This window comes from Lampetra fluviatilis, chromosome 42 (assembly GCF_964198595.1).
Source record: "Lampetra fluviatilis chromosome 42, kcLamFluv1.1, whole genome shotgun sequence".
Taxonomy (NCBI): Eukaryota; Metazoa; Chordata; class Hyperoartia; order Petromyzontiformes; family Petromyzontidae; genus Lampetra; species Lampetra fluviatilis.
Window position 1 is genome coordinate 2,174,011 of NC_136316.1, and position 21,256 is coordinate 2,195,266.

The window sequence follows — 21,256 nt, forward strand, 5'->3', positions numbered from 1 at the left end:
ACGATGCTTCATTGTCTGGCATTCAAGAGGAGGAGGTGTGTTGTGGGTGGGGAGGTGTGTTGTGGGTGGGGAGGCGTGGCGGTCGGGGTGGGGGGGTGCCCCCCAGTTTATAAATGTATCCGGTAGCACTTTGAAACGAGTACAAGCGCGTTTTCTCGGTGTGATGTCCGATAGGCCTGATTTGTCGACGGAGGTCTGAAAAATAGTTTCTGCGATTTTTTCCGACTGAAGCGCCAACTAATTTGCATTTCCATAACGGAGGTGTTTTGGGATTCGATCGTGAAAATATAAACGTGTCGTTAAACCCGCCCCGCCACCCGACACGGCCAGTTAGTAAGATTCGTCACGGAGACAAAACGTGCTAATTTTTTACTCGTTCAGCACACCGATGTGTTGGAGAGTAAATCCACAAGTGCTCAAATTGTAAATGCTGTGGGATTATTCTCCAACACATCGGTGTGCTGTACTAGTAACGAATTGGCATGTTTTGTTTAATGTAACAAACCTTAATAATTGGCTGTCTGGCGGTGGCGGGTTTCACGGCACGTTTATGTTTACGTGATCTAACCCAAAAACCTCTGTTATGGATAATATTGGTCGCGAAAGCAACTAATTTGTGCAACGAATTCGGTCGCGAAAGCTAAAAGCTAAAGCTAAGAACCAATTTGGTCGCGAAAGCAACTAATTTGTGCAACTAATTTGTGCAACTAATTTGTGCAACTAATTTGTGCAACTAATTTGTGCTACTGATTTGTGCTACTAATTTGCATTCAGCGTGCCCGTTTTATTTTCATATGAGAACATAAAGGAATGCTAAAACAATGGAACAGAAGCAACAAAAGTAAAAACCAACTAGTCACATTTGTTTGGTGTCTATTGCAACGGCGGTGAATTATTCTTTCGTGCGATGCGAATCGACAGTGTGAAGAAAAGTTTTTGCCGAACGCTAGCGGTGAAAATGCAAACGCGTTTTAATGTTTCGGTGAAGCACGCTATCCCACTGGCCCTATGACACGCAGAACAGCTCCTTTGTTGCGTGCCCGATGCAGCGAGATGCAGTGCCTGCGTTCATTCGAGCCAGATCGAGATCCTTCATCACGATGATGTGGCTTTTTCATTTTGCGCGTGAGCTGCAATTCTGGCCCATTAATTGACTTAAAGAAATCTTGTCTCTGACGTTTTGGCGTAAGAATAAGGGGAGTGCGTTATTACATTTGGTAGAATCGCAGCACCGTTGCTGCGAGTGAATACGTTTCCCTTTATTGTGTCGCGTAGCCCGCGTTTCACCAGGCTTCAAGATTAAATACGCAATCTCTCGGACAGACACAGCGGCATTACCTTTAATTTCCCTGTCCGCGTGCTTTTGCTCAAACTAAACACACTCCAGCCAGCGGCGCGGCTCAGGTATATAGATGCAGGTGGATATACGCAAAGGTCCACTTGTGCTGAGCCAGGTTGTGAGAGGCGATGGGTCACGCATCTGCTATTGCTCTATTTCTGGCCTTCTGTTTGCCGGTATTCTTCTGAATAGCCCCAAAGGTCAAGTAAATGAGTTCATGCTAATAGCCCAAACATCCCTTGTTTGTGTCGGCTGTGCTTGTAAAAGAGTGCACCTCATGGGAGCTCAATATGTTTGGACTCAATATGAGATGAGTACGGGGACATTGATGTAGCGCTTTGCTTAGTCACCCTGCAGGGAGTCTTGTGTGTCAATAAATGTTAAACCCCGAGGACAGATCGGTGCGTGGCCCATCCAGGACAGATTAAACAAATTGTCACAATATCGCCACAACAACGTCACCACCTAAGCAGCAACAATGATTGGCATTATTATCATCCACAACGGCAACAACATTGAAATCGATTTCACGACGCAAAAATGTTAACGCGGAAATGTGCGTACACCTGTGCAGATAAATGTCGGGAGCGTTTCTTTTTTTACATAATCGCAGATTGCAGCATAAATCGGGCAGCGCCTTCGCCGCCGCGCGCGCTCATGCATAATGCAGGAGGACACGGACGCGCGTGGGTGTGGTTGGCAGTGTAAGGAATTACGGTGTCTCTGGGTCAAAGGTTTTAGAGTCCCGCAAGATGTCTCCGTGCCTTGGAGGTAGCACGCGCCGCTTCAGGACTGGACGCAGAGCCTTCTCGGGGGGCTTACGTTTAACATAAAGAGCTATTAGGTCCGTCAGTCTGTGTGGGGCGTCTCTCTCTCTGCAGGACATGGGAAGACATTCTTAACCCTAGCACTCTTGCGGCTTAAACTGTCAATACAGCATGTTTCTCAAAAGCTTTTCTGTGTTCTGCCAGAAGTCCTGGCTAATTAAATGTTTTGGGGTTCTGTTAAGTGCCTCCGTCATTTTGACAGCCTGGGAGTTTAACCCTCGAACAGTGCGATCGTGGTTGATGCGGGGCGCAAGAGCAAAACGCCGATGTTTTGCCAACGCTTCGAATAGTTTTGACATTTCAAACGAACAATTCCATTAGCATTAGCAACGTCGCAAACAAAGCTCAAGACGGAGAGGTTTAAGTGGGTGTCTTGAGAGTATTTGCATTTTTGTTTTAATCTTCAGGTCACCCTCAATGTCTGTGCCCGTTGTTTTTTGTTTACGGGTTAAACGTAATTTGGTTACGTTGTAAAAAAAAGACATGGCAGTTGTGGTTTGCTGCCCCCCCCCCACCGACTATACTCGTTTAATAAATACAAATAGTGTGTTTTTGTTAAAAACAGGACGGCATAAGTCAATGGAATTGCTCACGGCAGTCACCATCAAAGGCCACTGGAAAGAGAAAAAAATCATTGAAACTTATCATTGCGGTCCGTAGTCACACTCGAGTTAAAATATTAACACTTTTAACGCAACGTGTATGACTCTTGATTGATTATTTAGACAGGGCGCACTTTATCGCGTGCGTTTACGTACAAGTTTGTAACCGAACACGAGGCGATTATCAGTGGCTTCCATCTTCCTGCCAATGCGAACAATTGGACCTGGGCAGAACGTACTGCTGAAAGGAAGTACAGGGCGTAAATATATTGTGAATGATGAGGCTGCTAAAAGAGCGAGAACTCGGTGAAAGAAGAAATGAAAATATGTATGATGAAAGAATTACACGGAATAAAAATGCTCGGCCCAAGCATGTCGATGTAGTGGTATCAGAAAGCGAGATACTTCTTACATGAGCTCAAAAACGAATTATGATGATGATGAAGGTAATGATGACTATGATGATGCAAGCAAAGAAAGCCATCTCTCTTGAAGCAAATCTGAAGCCAGGGTTGCCTGAGGGCTTTTCTGGGCAGCCGTATATTATTAGGCTTCGTTAACCTTAGAAATTGGATTTCGGTGAGGGTATGGGTACACGGAGCCATTAAAATGTTCAGGTGTAATGACGCAAATTTTACGTTGTACTAAGTGACGTGAAATCATAGCACGGCGCAATGAAACGGTAAATACTGGCGGCATTGCATATGCAAAATAGCTCATAATTTACCCACATATTATATTTTATGTTAGTTTTTGTTTAATGTGTTTTTTTTTTCTTACGCTACCAGCAAATGACAATATAAATTCCGCTTTCCTCGGATTGATTTCCGCCTTGCAAAGCGTGACCTGTATAAACGGTCCTGTGGAATATTAGCTGTTTAAATGTTTTATTGCAAAAGGAGGGCCGTGTAAGAATGATCTTCCCCGTCCGCCATGAGCCAAGAAATATCCAGCTGGTCTGAAACACAATAATGTGAGCATTTCAGCAACCCTTATTTATTTCCTTCATGTATTTATTTTGGTGAGCGCATTATGAAACACATGTGGAACAGCGATGCATCAGTTCCAGGATATATTCTGAGATTGTTACATATTACACGAGGTCAAACAACCAAGACAAATACTTCTCCGAGGGATCTGTATGGTGCTCACTTGTACGGTCAGTTGCAAAGTGCGTGTGTGTGTGTGTGTGCGCAATGCACACCTCTTGTCTCCCTGGAGAGATGCCCCCCTTACTTCTTCATCTGCCAATGCCCTTGGAAAGAAAGAAAAAAAAAGGTCCCAAGTCAGGCTGTTATTCACCATACTGCCTCCTCGTTCACTCTAAAGGGCCTCCATCTGGATATGTAGGATTAATGAAGTTCCCCAGTTGTTTTCCCAGATGCTCCTTTTTTCCTTTTCATGTGAATCCCGTACAGAAAAAAAACGCGCGCACACACACAAGGGTGTTGGGCGTGTGGTGGCAGCGCCCGTGACCCTGCGCGCACGCTTCGCCCGCTTCCCCGCTCGCTTTGTTTTCCCCGTGACCCGCGATCGCGCTGCGGTCCCGCACCCCCCCCCGGCACCCCCCCCCCCCGCCCACGTGTTGTCGTCGTGAGGCGAGCGTGGCGTGCGCTCGTGCGTGTGGATGTGCTCCCCAGCTAGTGTCTGTCGGATACGAGTACGAGTCCTGCCCCGAGCTGATCCTGTGGGAGAATCGCGTGGCCATCCTGCAGGGCCTTGAGCTCGACGCCTCCAGCCTGGGCATCTGGGGCCTGAGCAACCACCACGCGCTGCACGTGCCTAGCGGTGAGTGGCCGTGCCGACGCCGCATGCTGGGGCGCACTGGGGCCCTTTGCTCACCGATGCCGTGGTCGTCACTTTGGCCACAGTCCAGCCCGACAAAGGCCAAAGTCGCTTAAACCCTGGCCCATGACAAAGTCGCCCGGCATTCGCCCCATCTCGTCCTGTCTCTCAAAGCCAAGTGGGGTTGAGCCTAAAAATTATTTTTGTATTGCAAAAATATCGTCGTACTCCACTGTGCCCCAATGTCTATGTTCTGTGCCTACGCCAGCCCCACACTGGCCTGCGTCGTTGACGTGATCGGATAACCCTCATGACTCACACGGTGTGGAGAAGCCATTATACAGCAATGGATTGACTGCAGGACTCTTATGTGTACCTGAGAAACACCAACAACCCCCTCAGGCAATCATGCAGCATCGCTGCATAGGTGAACACATCAAGGCAGCTGAAGCGGTGGACACACATATTTATCATTGCAGTGACCCCCTTACCGACGGAAATAAAATTTAAACAAATCCAATGGAGCATCGAACTATTCTCTTTTGCACAAATTCACAAAATATCTAGGCCAAAGATATAATGAAATTTTGGTGCAATTTCTATAAATATTGGCCACTCGTATCTTGAAAACGGGCGTGTATCGTCAATGTTTACTTGCCCCCATCACTATCTCACAAACACAGAGAAGCACTCCGCCGCTCGGCATGACATTCGGTAAACCGCCGCTCGCGCCGGCGCTGCGAGCGTGCCGCGCGGTGGCTTAATGAGCTCCTCTCACTGTGCAGTGCGAGGTAGCGCAGCATGCGTACCCTCGGCTTGTGCGTCCCCCTCATCGCCTGAGCCTTCTCCCTGCCGTGCCCTCCCCCCATCCCCTCCTTCCTTCGCTCCACTCGCTCGCCCACGTGCTCCACCCGGCAGGCACGATGCACAAGGGCACGGGCGAGAACGTGTTCGTGTGGCGCCTGCCGCCCGTCATCACGAGCGTCATGGGCAACGGCCGGCGGCGCAGCATCACCTGCCCCAGCTGTAACGGCGTCGCCGAGGGCAACAAGCTGCTGGCGCCCATGAGCCTGGCCTGCGCCGCCGACGGAAGCCTCTACGTGGGCGACTTCAACTTCGTGCGCCGGATATTCCCGTCCGGCAACGTCACGAGCGTCTTCGAGCTCAGGTGAGCAGTGCCGCCCCCCCTCTCCCTGGTTGGTCGGTCGATCACCACTCTTGGAGCTGAGGAGTGTTCATTCTGCTCCTGAGAATTGCATGTGCCATTAGCTGTTGACTCAGTGTCTATGCCGGCCTTCATAGGTGCTCGCTAACAGCACCTGTACCAACAGTCTGTTAAAGGCTATGTGGGGTGTGGGGGGGGGGATCTTTGTCTTTGACTCGGTGTATGTGTGTTTGTGGGTGCGTTTGTTTTCTATGAGCAGTTAAGTGGAAAATTACAATTGTGTCCCAAATGTCATTTTTGTTGCTATTGTTGTTGTTACCAAACTTATCCAAATTCAAACGTCTCATATCCGACCAGCCTGGGATTGAGGTGTAAGGGGACACTTGAAAAACGTCGGGTACGTGAACATCTCTTGAAATCGGAAGGTACACCGTGCACAAGTAGGTGACGGGATGAAGATGAAGTGCATGTTGCTTTCAGCGTGGAGTGGGGGGGTGGGTGCGAAATGCGTGACAGTGCTCAAGCGAATGTACGCGAGATTAAGTGCACATCCGCTGCGTGTGACGATGCCAGATTTGTGGACACCTGCAGAAGATGACGGTTGCACCACGCACAAATACTGCACTTGGCGTGGCCGGTTAATTGGCCAGGGCCGATATGTGACGGTCGGATATGCGACGTTGTAGTGCGTGATCGTTGATTTGGATAACATCGTTTTACAATGATTGTACATGCACGTACGTGCGGACAAACACACTTGCCCTTGTGCAAGTCCCCGTGGGTAATGTTCAACACACATTTGTAGATCTGTCGGGACTGTGCATGAAAGGTGCTGTCTCCTGTTCTCCTGGTGGGCGACCTACTTTACACGATGTTTCTGAAAGGTCTTTTGTCATCCACGCAGTGTGGAAAGGCAGGCACTCGTCAGGCAAGTGATTGAACCCAATTCCACAACCACTATTTTTAAGACAGAGTGAAATGTCCAGATATATGGGCTGTCCGTAAAGGTCATCATTCTCATCGTCAGCCATTTTCTATCGACTACTGGATGAAGGCCTTCTCATGCCAGCCGCCATCCCTCAGGATCCTGCCATGCCACAATCCATCTCACTTCCACACGTGAGCTGATCTCACCGCGCCGTCTGCAGCGGTTGTCCCTTCTGACCATGTTCCCATCATTGGCTGCCACTCCACGACCAGTATCTCGCCCTTTGGCTTGCAACCCTTCCAGCCACGATCGTCTCCTGCCCCGAATTCGGTTTTCTCAAAGGTCAACGTTATGCCCCTGAGTTGCATTTTAGTCTCAGATTGCATGTGCTCCCCCATTCTGTCTCTTGAGTCTAATTCTCAGCACGCATCTCTCTCCATGCTCCTTTGCGTCCACCACGCGGTTTTTGCGATCCGCACTTCATAGCCGGTGAAGTGTTCTGATTGAAACGTTCCTATTAAGGTACACTGGTACATTGCATTTCATTATCAAATGAAATACCCTGACAGCAGTTCTGACTGGCTGTTCGAAACTGTATCATCACTATTAAAGAATTAGAATTAGACAGCATTTTTATTCATGAAGTAATGTCTTCAATAACTCTGCAACATTATCAAAGGCCACTGATAGAGCAACATTATCAAAGGCCACTAATAGAATGGGATGGCAAGTGGGCAAGCATTGACGCAATTTTATTATTTTTTACAAGGAATGTACACAGTTTAATTTCTCACCGATATATTCACTGCTCGGCTGGCTTGGAGTAGGGAGTATCGGCATGAGGCACTACAACGAGAGTACACGCATTGACCCAATTTTATTATTTTGTACAAGGCACACCTATCCGTAATGATCCTATATTGCCGTACGCTACTACGAAAACTTTGCGGAACCCTCAATTGTGATTGCAGGGCAGCAACATCGCCTCCCAGCACCCCCTACTATGACAACTTGGCAGGAAACTCCTGTACAATAACAATTATAATAATGTGTGTTGCCAAAGCCATGGTGACACACGTGGAGGATTAGAAGGCTGAGAGTAGTGAGATGAAATCTTCACACTACCCAGTGTGTATGTGTGCGTGTATATATATTGCTTTATTAACCTTGCTCAAACTGCCATCTAATTATAATTTTTCAACAATGTTTGACACCTTTATGGACGCAATTGTATAAAGAAATTACACAGCGTATGCGCTTTAACGTGTATATGGGAATCGTTATGTCGTGACGGAAACAGTGGTATTATAGTGGCCTTAATAGATGCCGCTTGCTAACAGCACTTCCATCAACAATCTAAAAGCATCGTTAGATGAGCTTTGCCAATATCTAACATAGATTGCAAATGGAAAATACTGTACAGATCGGCTTAGTGTAAACTACGTATGTGTAAAGTTGCACTCGATTAATATCAGTCACGAAACACAGATACCTCTGAGTAATGTCACACTAACAATGCAAAATCCACATTCGTTTATATTTTTGAATCGTTCGTAGCTCCATACCGTGCCAGTTCCCGTGTGTGCACGCCCGCGCGTGTGCATCTGTGCGTCACATGTCAAGCCATTTTGCATATCGAAATGCAATAAACCAGTTGTGCGCTTTGGTTTTCTGTTCTGTCAGCTTTAAAATAAAATATTAAAGCATTTCATTTATACTTGCTCAACTGTTTTGCTCTCAGGGGATTGGGTCCTCCCTGCGTGGTGGATGATAATGGTACTATCAAGGTAGCATGAACCAGTGCTAAATAAAACATTATTCTAGTAAGAGGTGTTAATGGCCAACGCTGCCTCTGCATTATCTTATTTAACAGCAAGCAAGGCAAGTCAGACCGTTAAGTGGGCCTTCAAGTTTTAAAATGTAATTCAGTGGCAATTATGCACAGGGGCACTTTGATGGTATTCCAAGTGTGTAATGCGCCGTTAAGGGCGGCTCAATAATGTGCGGCAATAACGCAAAATCTGGGCTGCGCGCCGAGTGTTGAAGTGCAAGTTTTGCCCGTATCTTAGAAAGTAAATTGGACAAAACTTTCAATTGCGTGAATTATATGATGTATTTAACAACAACAAAAACGGCGCCAGTAGTTGATTATTCAATTGCGTTGTCATTTGTTTACATCGGCGGTTAAAATAGCGTTTGTAGATGTTAGTGGTTTGGGGGGGGGGTGTGGACAATGTTTACCTGGAAAATTGGGTTCATTTGTGCTTTTAAGCCAAGCTAAATATTTAGCTGTAGCAAATACTGAATGTGTATAAATTATCTAATCGTATTCTGCATATATAGTGTATGTGTGTAAGTGCATGAACAAGTCTATATGCTAAATGTATTTGAGTTTAATTTTCTTGTTCAGCTGATACCTTGAGAGCAATTTCCAGGCCCCTTTCACGTGTGGCAAATGGCACAATGTGAATAATTAGTAAGTGTTAATATTGTGTGTAAATACCCACTTAAAACAACATTATAGCTTAAATGAGATCAATAAGTAAACAGAGATGCAACATTTTCCCCTCTCGGTTTGCTCGAATTTACATATTTGCCTAGCAGTAAAAATGTAGTGTGTGTACGTGTGTGTACGTATGTATACGTGTGTAGTGAGTGTACGTGTGTATACGTGTGTACGTGTGTGTACGTGTGTGTAATGAGTGTACGTGTGTGTCTTGTGGGAAGCGGTAGTGGGGATAGCAGTCTTGCAATGGTTATCGCGCTGCACTACGAACCCGGCCCCTCGAGTTCGATTCCCGCTTACGGCCAACACCAGTGACAATTACCTGAACCTGGATTGACGCAGCCTTAATTTGATTACCTGGTGTGGTGTCTGAACATCGCCACTGGGGAGACAAAGGCGGCCGGGCATGGTGCTGGTCACCCATCCCCTCGTGTGCCGTGCCGGCCTTCATAGGCGCCAATCGCGAACAGCGCTTGCCCCAACAGTCTGTTGAGGCGAAAGGGGTGTGGGGGCGGTTATTTGTGTGTGTCTTTACACAAGCGCATTTTCATACATTCCTTAATCGCTCTTCTGGCAAATTAGCAGGGCTGTGGGTAAAGCCGTCTCCCGCTCGAGTCCTTTTTAATATAGACAAATTCCCGCTCGCTGACCTGCCCTAAAAGGGCCTAATTGTGTGCATACATCTTCCAAGATTCAAACAAATTGCTGTGCAGATAAGGTTTAACAATTACATTGTATAAGCTGTTCTGATGTGTTGGTGGGCAATGCAATTCATTTATTAATGTGAAAATTGCTAAACGGCTTATTTTTTCTCCTCAAACAAAAATTTCAGGTTATTAAGCGTAAAAAGTAAAAGTTTTTTTTGTAAGTATCCATAGTTTAAAGGCTAAAAGTACAATGCTACATTTTTTGTTCATTTCACGCAGGATATAAACATGCCCATGAACGCTTACAAAGCCAAGCAGCATCATTGCACACGAGCCGGCAGTCCTTAAAAAAATCTGACAATATTGATGGGGCAGTGCGGGGATGCTTTTTATAATGCAATTCCACAGTGTTCAAACAGAACTATTACAACTGGTTGACTTCATTAGAGAAACCAAGAAAAAAAGCATGCAGATTTAATTAAAACATTTTTATCACAACCTTTGGAAGACGTCTCATAAAAGCCACGGCTGCTGGATATCGGCTAAACGTCAACTAGCAGAGAGTCACTTCTCATTGGCTTAATGCCCAACGTAAAACCTCGCCAGTTCCACTCCGCCGTTGCGGCTGTACACATGCGGTGCAAACGTCGCATATCCGACTGTCGCATGTCCGCTGTGACCAATCATCCGCCCGCGCCCCGCGTATATCGAAACGTTGCCTATAATATAAAAAAAAATTATTCCTTTTATGTGAGTGCTATTGACAACTGCGTTGTGTTTTAGTAACATGTTCACAATCCCAACTTGTTCACATGCGGTCATGTACTCGTGTTCCGGCGCATGCATCTGCTTCCTTTTCAACAACACTGAAGCACTTCCCAATATTTAAAGCAGTTTTCACTTTGTATGTATGCACATTTAACTTTCACACATAGACTTTCATGGCTAATATCATCCATAATATAGGTTTTTTGGGTTAGCTCGCGTAAAGTAACGAATTGGCATGTTCTGTTTACGTGATAAACCTTACTAATTTGCTCTTTCGAGTGGTGGCGGGTTTAACGACACATTTAAATTTACACGATCTAACCCAACAAACCTATATTATGGACACTGAACTTCTTTCGCACCGTACGTAGCCAACCACGCTAATAGGAGGTGCGGGGGAAGGACAACAAACTAAACACAAAAAGCAGTTCTAAAGAAATTAGTTTTCAATTCAGATTTAAAAGTGCAGAGCTCCAGTGGCTTCGTGATATCCCAAGGAAGAGCAGTCCAGACAGCCGCCGAAGGGCATCTGAAAGCACGTGATGCAGTGACCGTCTTTCTTCGATGGCCAGCCAAAAGCTTTACCTTGTGTCCAGTAACCTATTTGCCAACGGTGTCACTCTCATTTCCTGTAGGCGTTCACATATCCGACCTTCTCACATATCCACGTATACCTCGGTTTTCTCGAGTCGGATACGCGACGTTGTACTGTTCCTGGAAGAACAAAAAACTTGTATCTGCAGAGGCATGGCACACTCGGGCACGTGCGGATATGTTCATGCTTGTTTCTTGTTTTCCCAATGCTTCCTTCGCCGTGTCCAGAAACAAAGACTTGAGGCACAGGTGAGTGCCCTGTTCGCGTGTGCTTCTGTGTAAAGAGGCTTCTGTGTTTGCATGTAACGGATTTTGTACGTTTTGCGGTGCGGCTTTGCAACGTCCATACGTATGTGTGTGTCTCGGCCTCGCCGTGCATTGCGTTGCACCACTATCCGAGTAGATAACATCACATTCAATCACCCTTCAGAGCCAATGTGAACATCCAACTCCAAACGTATTTAAGGAAATGAACGAGGTAAAACTGATGGAAAAACACAGCTCAAAATACAGCATCTGTTAATACTTGGAATATCAATACAAGGAATGAACACTACAGCATCATAACATTGTCTTAGATAACATGAAACTCAACAATAGATCCTGGATGGACCAGGCACCTACAGTAGTAATGAATAACTATACAAGAGAATAAGCTACTGTGTTTAATAAAGGCACATCGTGTAATCACCATACTGCAGCCTAAATGTACAGCACTGCACATAACACTGAACTGTGGATGAGATATATTGTCATCCTTGCTCTCAAGATCGCAAAAAGGTTACATGAGTACAAGTCTGACTGGACTTATTCAATTACAAGTAACATTCACACTAATGCAAGTGGCAGGCTTCGTTGTTAACTAGGCCTCATATGTATCATAACAATTTAACAGCATTATAAAGGCATTTACAGCATTATAACGGCCATCCTAACATTATAACAGCATTCTCAGCATTATAAGAACATAAACGAACTTACAGACAATGCTTCTTAAAGTCCCACAATGAACAAATGCACCTGTCTTCACTGAGCCGCTATTTGTGCCTCCATTTTGTACCCTGTGTAATGGTTGATACCCTGCCGCATCAATTAGAGAATCTTAAATCGCAACTTCCTGGTCACGTGATCAAACTCAACATCAATTCAGGAAATTCCTGTGTACGTACACCCCCACACCTGCTGTGAGGAAAAACAGTGTGTACGTTGAGCTTCTTCCGCACCATACGTAGCCAACCTCGCTAATCGGAGGTGCGAATATACAACGGGGTTTGCGTGGTGTGGTGCCGGATAGGCCGTAGCTAGTGAAGACAATGATACCAGCACGTTGTCGTCTTCTCAAAGTCCAGGAGTCCCGTTATTTTGCATTGGAGTCCGACGCTCGAATTTCTTCTAAGGTCCTCGACCTGCCGCAGACTGACGCCTGGGGCTGCGGTCCTCCCCTGCTTTCTTTCAGCAACAACCCGTCGCACCGCTACTACCTGGCCGTGGACCCCGTGTCGGGCTGGCTCTACGTGTCGGACACCAACAGCCGGCGCCTGTACCGCGTGCGCTCGCTGACGGGCAGGGTGGGCGATCTGACGTCCAACGGGGAGGTGGTCGCCGGCACCGGCGAGCAGTGCCTGCCGCTCGACGAGACGCGCTGCGGCGACGGCGGACGGGCGGTCAACGCCTCGCTCACCAACCCTCGCGGTACTCGCCGCAACCTCGCACTCTCACCGCCGGCACACTGCCTCCTCACCGTACCGTGTTGTGTAAGGGACTCTGTACTGTACTCTGTGTGTGTATGTGTGTACTCGTGTGTGTGTGTGTACTCGTGTGACAAAGACGGTTGGGCCTGGTGCTGGCCACCCACCCCCTCGCGTGCCGTGCCGGCCTTCATAGGTGTTCGCTAACAGCAATTGCTCCTACAGTTTGTTAAGGCTATATGAGGGATCTTTGCCTTGTGTGTGTACCCATGTCCACATGGTAGTGTAGTGCTTAGCACGCAACATTCCGAACCCGGCGACCCGACTTTGATTCCTTCTCACGACCACCACCAATGACGATTATCTTAACCGGTCCTGGCCCCCCCGAGGTTAACTCGGCCTCAAATGAGTACCTGGTGCGGTGTGTAAACATCGCCACTGGGGAGACAAAGGCTGTCGGGTGTGGTGCTGCCCAACCAACCCCTCTTGTGCTGTGCCGGACTTCACAGGTACCCACTAACAACACTTGCTCCTACAGTCTGTTAAGGCTATACGGGGGATCTTTGTCTTGCGTACTCGTGTAGGCCGCTGAACGATACTTTGTAATTGTTTGCTTGCTTACTCACATGCCACGGCTGCCAGATGATCTTCCACTTGTGTGAGCCATAGAGAGTACTTTGCCTATTCTATAACACTGAACTGCAAGGTCTAGCGTGATAAGAACCACACCACTATAGCAGCACCCTTGGTTTCTCAGTTGAAAAGTTAAAACTGTGCTGTTATTACTCTGGACATTCCAGTACGTGTGGCAAACTGTGAACCATGATTTAATAATCTGGTGACCATGTCGATATCGTAACGTAAATGACCAAGTCTCTGAGGCGTGGGACCCAAGCTCTCAGTGTCACTCGAAAGCCTGGTGATAGAGGGTGGGGCCTGGAAGTAGGCATCGATTGAACGTTGTGAATTTGAACTGCGTTGCCCCATGTAAGATCTCGCAAATCAATTGGCAAATGAAAGTAAGCAACGGAGGTGCCTACAGAGAGGATGGGGACAAGAGGCAAGGCAGTCATGTTGTCAAGAAGAAAGGGCTGCGATGGCTAGGACACCTACTTTAAGGAGTTACCACGAGCACTGATGGGACAGAAACAAACACAAGGCAAAGGGAAAAGAGAACCCATCGGAAGACAGAGTAGACAGAGACTCTGGGCCCTTGGACAGAGACTCCATGCGCTTTGGAATCTTGAGGGGTTAGAGTGATGGGGGGTTATGTATAGCAGCACTCTGCTTCGACGAAGATTCCCTGTAAAGGTGCAACATATTTCATCTGAGCTCAACGCGGCTTTGTAATCTACCACGTGTGCACGTGCTTGTCTCACTTTGAATGTGCCGTGGTGCATTCAGACCCAGCAGAGTACCTGCCATATGTTCAAATGTATGTGTTTGCATCTGCATTTTGTGTTATTTCCTGTTCTTGTTAGTTTTCCTTAATATTCCTGCAATCTAGCTGTAATTATTACCCATGCTGAAGCAAAAAAAAACATTGGCTGAACTGAATCGATTCCCAGCCAGAACCAACGCTATTAGCTTTGGATGTCTGAGCTGGTCCTGGGCCCCACTCACCAACCCATACTGACCAGCGTGGTGAAGTATGGTCAATCAACTTTCACGATTAAATAGCACGAGAAGACATTCACCCAGGAGCTGATTGACAAAGAAACCAAAACCATTTATCACAAATATATTTTACGATTACTTTGGCTCTCTGACATGACCAGACTCACACAAAACATGAATGTAGCTTCCACCGACGTGTTTATGTTTCCCAACATTTTTTTCATCGTAATGTTTTTGCTACGTATCAGTACATGTAAATGTTCAATTTCTATTCTGGACCGATTTGATGTTTGATACCGAGAGCGATAGATCTGGCCCTTCCACTCTGTGAGAAGATGGCATTTCATGTCAAACGAGAAAAAAAAACTAAACAAAAACCACCCACACAACTGAAAACCCAGGCCTTCCCACTTGAGTGCTGAGCACCCACACATTCTCCTCTGCCCCCACCTCTTTCCTCCCTCCGTCTTTGTCTGCCGCTGCTTTAGGGGTGAGACACTGAACGCAAGAAATCCCTTTCGTTAGCCCTCTCTGCCATCTCGACGTGAATTCCCGCATCTCCGGGATTGTGAGCGAGTGGCCTCAGGACCATGCGTGTGTGACAGCCCCCGGCCCACTGTGTTGCAACGGTATCATTGTGAATCTAGATTTGAAGTTTTGTGGCCTTAAAGTGATTCGCCATCGTGGATTAGCACGATTGGCTACGTACGTGCATGGAATTATACACCACCATCATCATCAGCCATGATCAATCCGCTGCTGGATGAAGGCCTTCCCATAAACCGCCTGCATCTCTCATGATCCTGCGGTATAATAAAAAAAAATATGTAGATCCCCCCCCCCCCCGTAGCCTTGACAGACTCTTGGGGCAAGTGCAGTTAGCGAGAGCACCAATGAAGGGCAGCACGGCACACGAAGGGGTGGGTGATTAGCACCACACCCGGGGCCTGTTTGTCTTCCCAGTGGTGATGTTCACACACCAAAGCAGGTACTCATTTAATGCTCATTTCACTTAGGGGAGGCCCAGGACCGGTTTACATTTTCGCCATTGTCATTGGTCGTGAACTGGAATCGAACTTGGGTGGGTGGGTTTATGGTGCAGTGCACTGACGACTAAACTACTGCTCCCCGTATTGTATAGGAGAACTACGTAGCCACCCAACGGACAAGCTGATTTCATAGCTCGTCTCCTCAGTAGGCGGCCGTGCCATTGGAAGCGTTTCAATTCCTCGGCTGCCATTCTATCGCCGTCCTTGACCCTTCGGCCTTCATCTCTTTTTGTGACGCGTCTGGCCCGAGCCCATCTGACCTTCTCAACAGTCTTCCCGATGTCATTTCTGGAATAATTCATCGGCCAGCAAAAAATATCTGCTGGGGAAGCGTTAATTGTGCGTTCGAAAAAAGAATTGAATGTGCCATTGTTATCACGGTCACATTCAGAAAACATATTTTCTCCAAATCCAATCAAACTTCAACTTAACCATCCATTCAGTAATGTTTTTTTCCAATCTTCCATTGCAACGCACTAATGGCTGTTTTATGCTAAAAAATTACGATCTATAAAACCTGCGTGTTTGTGCTTCTTCAGCGGGGTGTTTAATTTTTGAATTTGTATGCTTATCTCTGCGGAGCTTGCATTTATATCATTTCTTTTTCCACCATTTATAAATATTCATGTTTGTGGATTAGGCCGCCGTTAATTAAATATACCGCGCTTTGTTTGTGCTTTTGTTTCGTTGGAAGCTCCTCTATACATGAGGTTTTTTTCCTGAAAATATTTTTTTAATCCGATATAATTCCACGGAGTGGTGCATTACATGTGACGCAATAGTCTAAAATCATTCTCACATTATTCCTTTTGAAAGAAAATTACCGAACTTATTTCATCGTAGGATTGTGAGAGATGGTGACAGCTTGAGGAGGGGTAGAGGCCTTCATCCAGCAGTGAAACAGAAAAATCAGTCACCTACTCTTTTTCCTTCTCATTCTTCTGCAGCATCATTTCAATTACCATTCGTTTTATAAAGAGCCAGAGGAAGTGGTTATATCCGCTCGCTGTCCGGAATCGCACTTGCTCACAACGCTCGACTACGCGAGCCTTGGAGCGGCGCGCGCACTCCATCCACGTCGCGCCAAGGCTGCCTGCCTCTGCCTCGCGCTCGCTCTCGGCCTCGACAGAGGAAATGCGCGGAAGCACCGACGGCTGCTTAAATTTCATTGTGACGACTGTGTAAAGAGAATGCGCTTTGACGCGAAACTGGAGGGGTAATTTCATGCGCGCGAAGGCATTAGCCCTCAAGGGCATGCGTGCGTGCGTGCGCATCCATGCACCGGCCCCGTATCAATCCACTGCTGGATGAGAAGGTTCCTCACTGCGGCATTGCCGGGTCACGAGGATTGTTTGACCATACTTCAGCGTGCTGCTCAGTTTGAGCTGGTGAACGTGGAGCTCAAGGCCGGTTCGCGTATCCCTCGCCACGAAAGTTACCCGTGGCCAGGAACTGAACTCGGGTTATCGGATTTGTAGCACAGCATGGTAACCGTGCTCCATCACTCCACCCAATTCTCGGGTTGAACAGATGGAAATGTGAACACATTCTGAAGTCATCTTCCCAAGATGAATACCGTCCAACGCAATATTTGCAGCTCCTGAAAATAATAATATTAAATAATAATTCCGTTACAAGACTGACTTGTGTGAGCCATGAGTTTTGATCTCTCTCCATCTGCCTCTGTTCTCGGTGTGCCGTCGGTGCAGGTGTGGCAGTGGATAAGCATGGCATCATTTACTTTGTGGACGGGACGATGATCCGGAGAATCGACGAGAATGGTATTATCTCGACGCTCATCGGCTCCAATAACTTAGCCTCCGTGCGACCGCTAAGCTGCGACTTCACCCTCGACATCAATCAGGTCTGAAGCTCTCCCTCCTTCCCCTCGTGCCGAGCGTGAATAGTGGCACGGTTTGAATTTAACCCTTGTCAGTAGGATTTATTATTATTATTGCAACCATAAATCAAGATTTCAGCCAGTGTTGCCAAGCAGTTAATTGGGTTTTTTTTTATCAACGTTAGAATTACACCATTACAGGTTTGTATCGTGGGTGCTAACTTATTTATTTTGTTGAATATGTTTGGTGTATTTTAATATTTTACGAGTTTTTTGCATTTTCTCAATCCATTGCTGGTTGAAGGCCTCCCCATGATGTTGCTACTCGTGGTGGTTGTTTAGACATACTTCACCACACTTGCCAATGCAAGTTGGTCAAGAGGTTTTGTCAACCACTGGTTCAGATATAATTTGACACTGATGTTAACCGTGGTCGAGAATTGAACTCAGATCCTAGGCAATCTGGCACTGTGCACTAACCACTTTGCCACCGCTCCCCCGGTATAATACATATCTACAAAATCCTAATTATTGAGGTTACCCTCATGTTAATTTGCTGGAACACATTCTGTGTGTTTGACAGAAAGAATTTGCTCTTCCCTTTGTTAAGTTGTACCACATCCTCAACAAATGCTCAGATATCATGGGTTCAGAGTCCTTAATAAAAAAAAAAGTATTTTATCTCCATCTGGAATTGAATTACGAGGTTGAGACACCAAATTTCAATTTAAGGGCCAAGGTTGAGGACACTCGGCATCTAACATGAGCGCAATGAGTGAAGTCACCATAGCACGTGGAAGTTTTTTTTTAACAAAGATGGCTTTTCCATTATCGCAACGGCACAAAGCATTAATTCATGTAAATTACCCTGCACACATATATGTATATATATATACATGGGGAGTGGTAGTGTAGTGGTTCGCACACAATGCCACAAACCCGGCTGTCCGAGTTTGATTCCCAGCCATGGCTAACATCAGGTCATGGGCCTCTGCTACGTCAACTCGGCCTTAAATGAGCACCTGGTGCGCTGTGTAAATATCAATACTCGGGAGACAAAGGCGGTCGGTCGGTCAGGCATTGTGTTGGCCACAAAACCCCCTCGTGCATTGTGCCTTCATAGGTGCTTGCTGACAGCACTGGTCCCAAACAGCCTGTTAAAGGCTACAATGGGGAGCTACGATCTTTGATTTGATATCATTACAGGGGTTGCCAGGTGTTTCCAATACCACCCCGTAAACTTTCAGCAATGATCATTCATTACATTACCGTTGTCTGGAAAAAAAAGTGAAGGTTAAACTTGCATTGATAACACTAATTTAACCAAAGACTTTACCACTTAACAACAGTTATGGGCAGTTTCTAACAGAAAGAAGAAAAAAAAACGCGGACTTTATATTGCTATGATTGCCATTTTTATTCCGAACAAAGTGCAAACTTTTGGAAGGGGTGGCTTTGAGAGTTGCACGCAGCTGATGGACCCCAAATCTATTCCCACTCGTGGACACCACGGTGTTGTTGTGTTCGTTTGGCACAACATGTGAGCATAGCGAAATCGAGCCAGAGCCGCTGACAAGCTCAAGACACGCTTCTTTATCGTTTCATCATCTTCTCCAGCGCGCAACACTCGCCAAAGTCATCACTTGGCCCGTTAATAGGCACCAGTACCCATGAGTGCCTGCATTTATTATATATATATATGTGCATTTTTAAAAATGTGCTAATTTTTTTAATTGCTAGAATCGTGGCTATCTTTATCCCCGCTGCTTCTCGTGTCTGGGAGCGGGTGTCCAGGACGTCCACTTTACCCAGCCGATCCGGGAACACGACTACTTCCCCACCACTGGTGGCGGCTTAATGATGTTGTTGTAGCGGGTGTGAAAACAAATTAATTTGATCACAAAAACATCACCAGTGATGTACGCCGTATGAACTCAAAATTCTACGACTGCCCATGTTTGTTTGGCCTGTTCTTTCACGTCCTGTCAGTTTGCAACGCCCATGGCCACGGCTGACCTTAATTGTACGTGATCTACATAATGCTCTGTGCATGAGTGTGTGTGTACTAACCCTTATGGGGAGCGGTGGAGCAGAGGTTAGCTCTTTGCACTATGAACCCTGCGACCCCAGTGACGATTATCAGAACCAGTCCTGGGGCCTCCCCTAGATAAACTCAGCCTCAAATGAGTACCTGCTACGGTGTGTTGACATGGCCACTATGAAGACAAAGGCAGCTGGGAATGGTGCTGGCCACACCACCCCCTCGTGTGCCGTGCCGGCTTTCATAGGTGTTACTCGCTAACAGCACTTGCCACAAAAGTCTGTTAAGGCTATACGCGGGGGATCTTTTTTTTGCGTGTGTGAACTGTTGCCATGTGAGGGTTGCATATACATGCTTCGACTCGCCGTTACGCACCTAATGGACATGGCGACGGTTGAACGGGGGAAGCGCCTCTGTTGTGGCTGTGAGGCCGACGTGTGAACCCAATACACTCCAGCCGTTTACGAAAAAATGTCCCTTGCACATGCCACTCAGGGCACGTTTCATGAGCTTTAACCCTTTTCCCTTTCGGATAATGTACGTTTACTTCATAGGTTTTTATTCCGATTTCATTCCGATTGCATACGTGCACGGCATCGGAATGGAATCCATTCGGAATGAAAGCGATTCGGCACGGAATCGAATCGATTCTGAACTGAATTGAAAGTGAAAGGCTACGTGGGAGGGGGCGTGTGTGGCACAGTTTGGCGCCAGCTATCGTAGAATGCGGTCGTGTCGATACAGTTTTCTGCGGCGAGTACTAAACCATGTCTTTAAAAACAGCAGCGCTATCTCGCTCGCGCGTTCCGAGATCCAGCGGTGAATGGGACACCCACCCTGCAACTTGCAGACGTCTCTGAACGGGAAAGGGTTAAGAATCCATTTTTATCGATCAACGCCTCGTTCCACATACGCGCAAGAGCGGCGGCGCAGTGATGAGCACGCTCTGTGTCATAAACCCGACGAACCCGAGTTCGTTTCCGAGCCGCAGCGAAAATCAGCGGCGCGTGATTTCTGAACGGTTCACGGGCCTCCCCTTCACCAACCTGCCACTGATCGCCGTGGTTTGCACCCTTGCGTATGATGATGGCAATATGTTCAGGAGCTGAATTCCAATGTCGAGGTCTGCTAACCACGAGAGGGTTGCAGTAGAGTGTTGGTGTGGTTTTGTTTACTCCTCCGTTGAAGGAGTGCAGACTACAGTGGTTAACTAACACAGTCCATCACCTTGGTGAGGTATGGTCAAACAACTTACACGTCTGGCACATCACAGGGAAGCCTTCATTCAACAGTGGCTTGTCAGCGGGCTAAACATACTGATTTTTTTTTAAATACAGACTGTGATTTAAACATTTAAACTTGTTATAACTTTGGTTTGCTGAATATCCTATATTAATGTGAAACATTTCACAATAGTTCAGCACTTTTCCGTACTCACAGCTCTTAATGAGCACTCTCTTTTAAAGTGCTCAGAGCTGTCAGACAGCTCAGAGCTGTAATACGTTTCTAAATTCAACTTGAACTTGCTTGAAGAGGTCCCCTGGAGGTTTGGCTCTGCCCGTGATCGTGTGAAACCTGACTTGAGTTGGTTTTTGTGGTGGTGGATGTGGCGAAGGCGGGCCCCGCACTTAACGCCTTTCCACGCGTCGTTCACGAGGACCTGGTTTAAACGTTTACGGGCAACGAGCCGCGTCAGAAAACGTTACTTGAGCCCTGCTTACGAAGCCATTAGCGACGCCATTACCACCGCAATCACCGTTGCCACAGGGACCAACAACACTTCCTCCGTCAACAACGCCAGTACCGCTAATGCCACCGGTGGTACCATTAACGCCATTAAATGCCACGGCCCAGATTGGC

The 21,256-nt window shown here is 46.8% G+C and overlaps 1 protein-coding gene across 17 annotated transcripts in view; it reads left to right on the plus strand.

Moving 5' to 3' along the window:
- The window catches only part of LOC144946632 (teneurin-4-like), a 416,480-nt gene that overhangs the window by 382,064 nt on the left and 13,160 nt on the right, over positions 1 to 21,256 (plus strand). For 13 of the 17 annotated variants that reach the window (XM_078875662.1, XM_078875670.1, XM_078875666.1 and 10 more), the window contains 5 exons: positions 4,409 to 4,556; positions 5,472 to 5,721; positions 11,390 to 11,410; positions 12,618 to 12,853; positions 17,225 to 17,379. In XM_078875662.1, coding sequence (XP_078731788.1) covers positions 4,409 to 4,556; positions 5,472 to 5,721; positions 11,390 to 11,410; positions 12,618 to 12,853; positions 17,225 to 17,379 — 810 coding nt within the window. The remainder of the gene's footprint in view (positions 1 to 4,408; positions 4,557 to 5,471; positions 5,722 to 11,389; positions 11,411 to 12,617; positions 12,854 to 17,224; positions 17,380 to 21,256) is intronic. The other 4 variants (XM_078875671.1, XM_078875658.1, XM_078875661.1 and 1 more) reach the window with 1 other exon arrangement.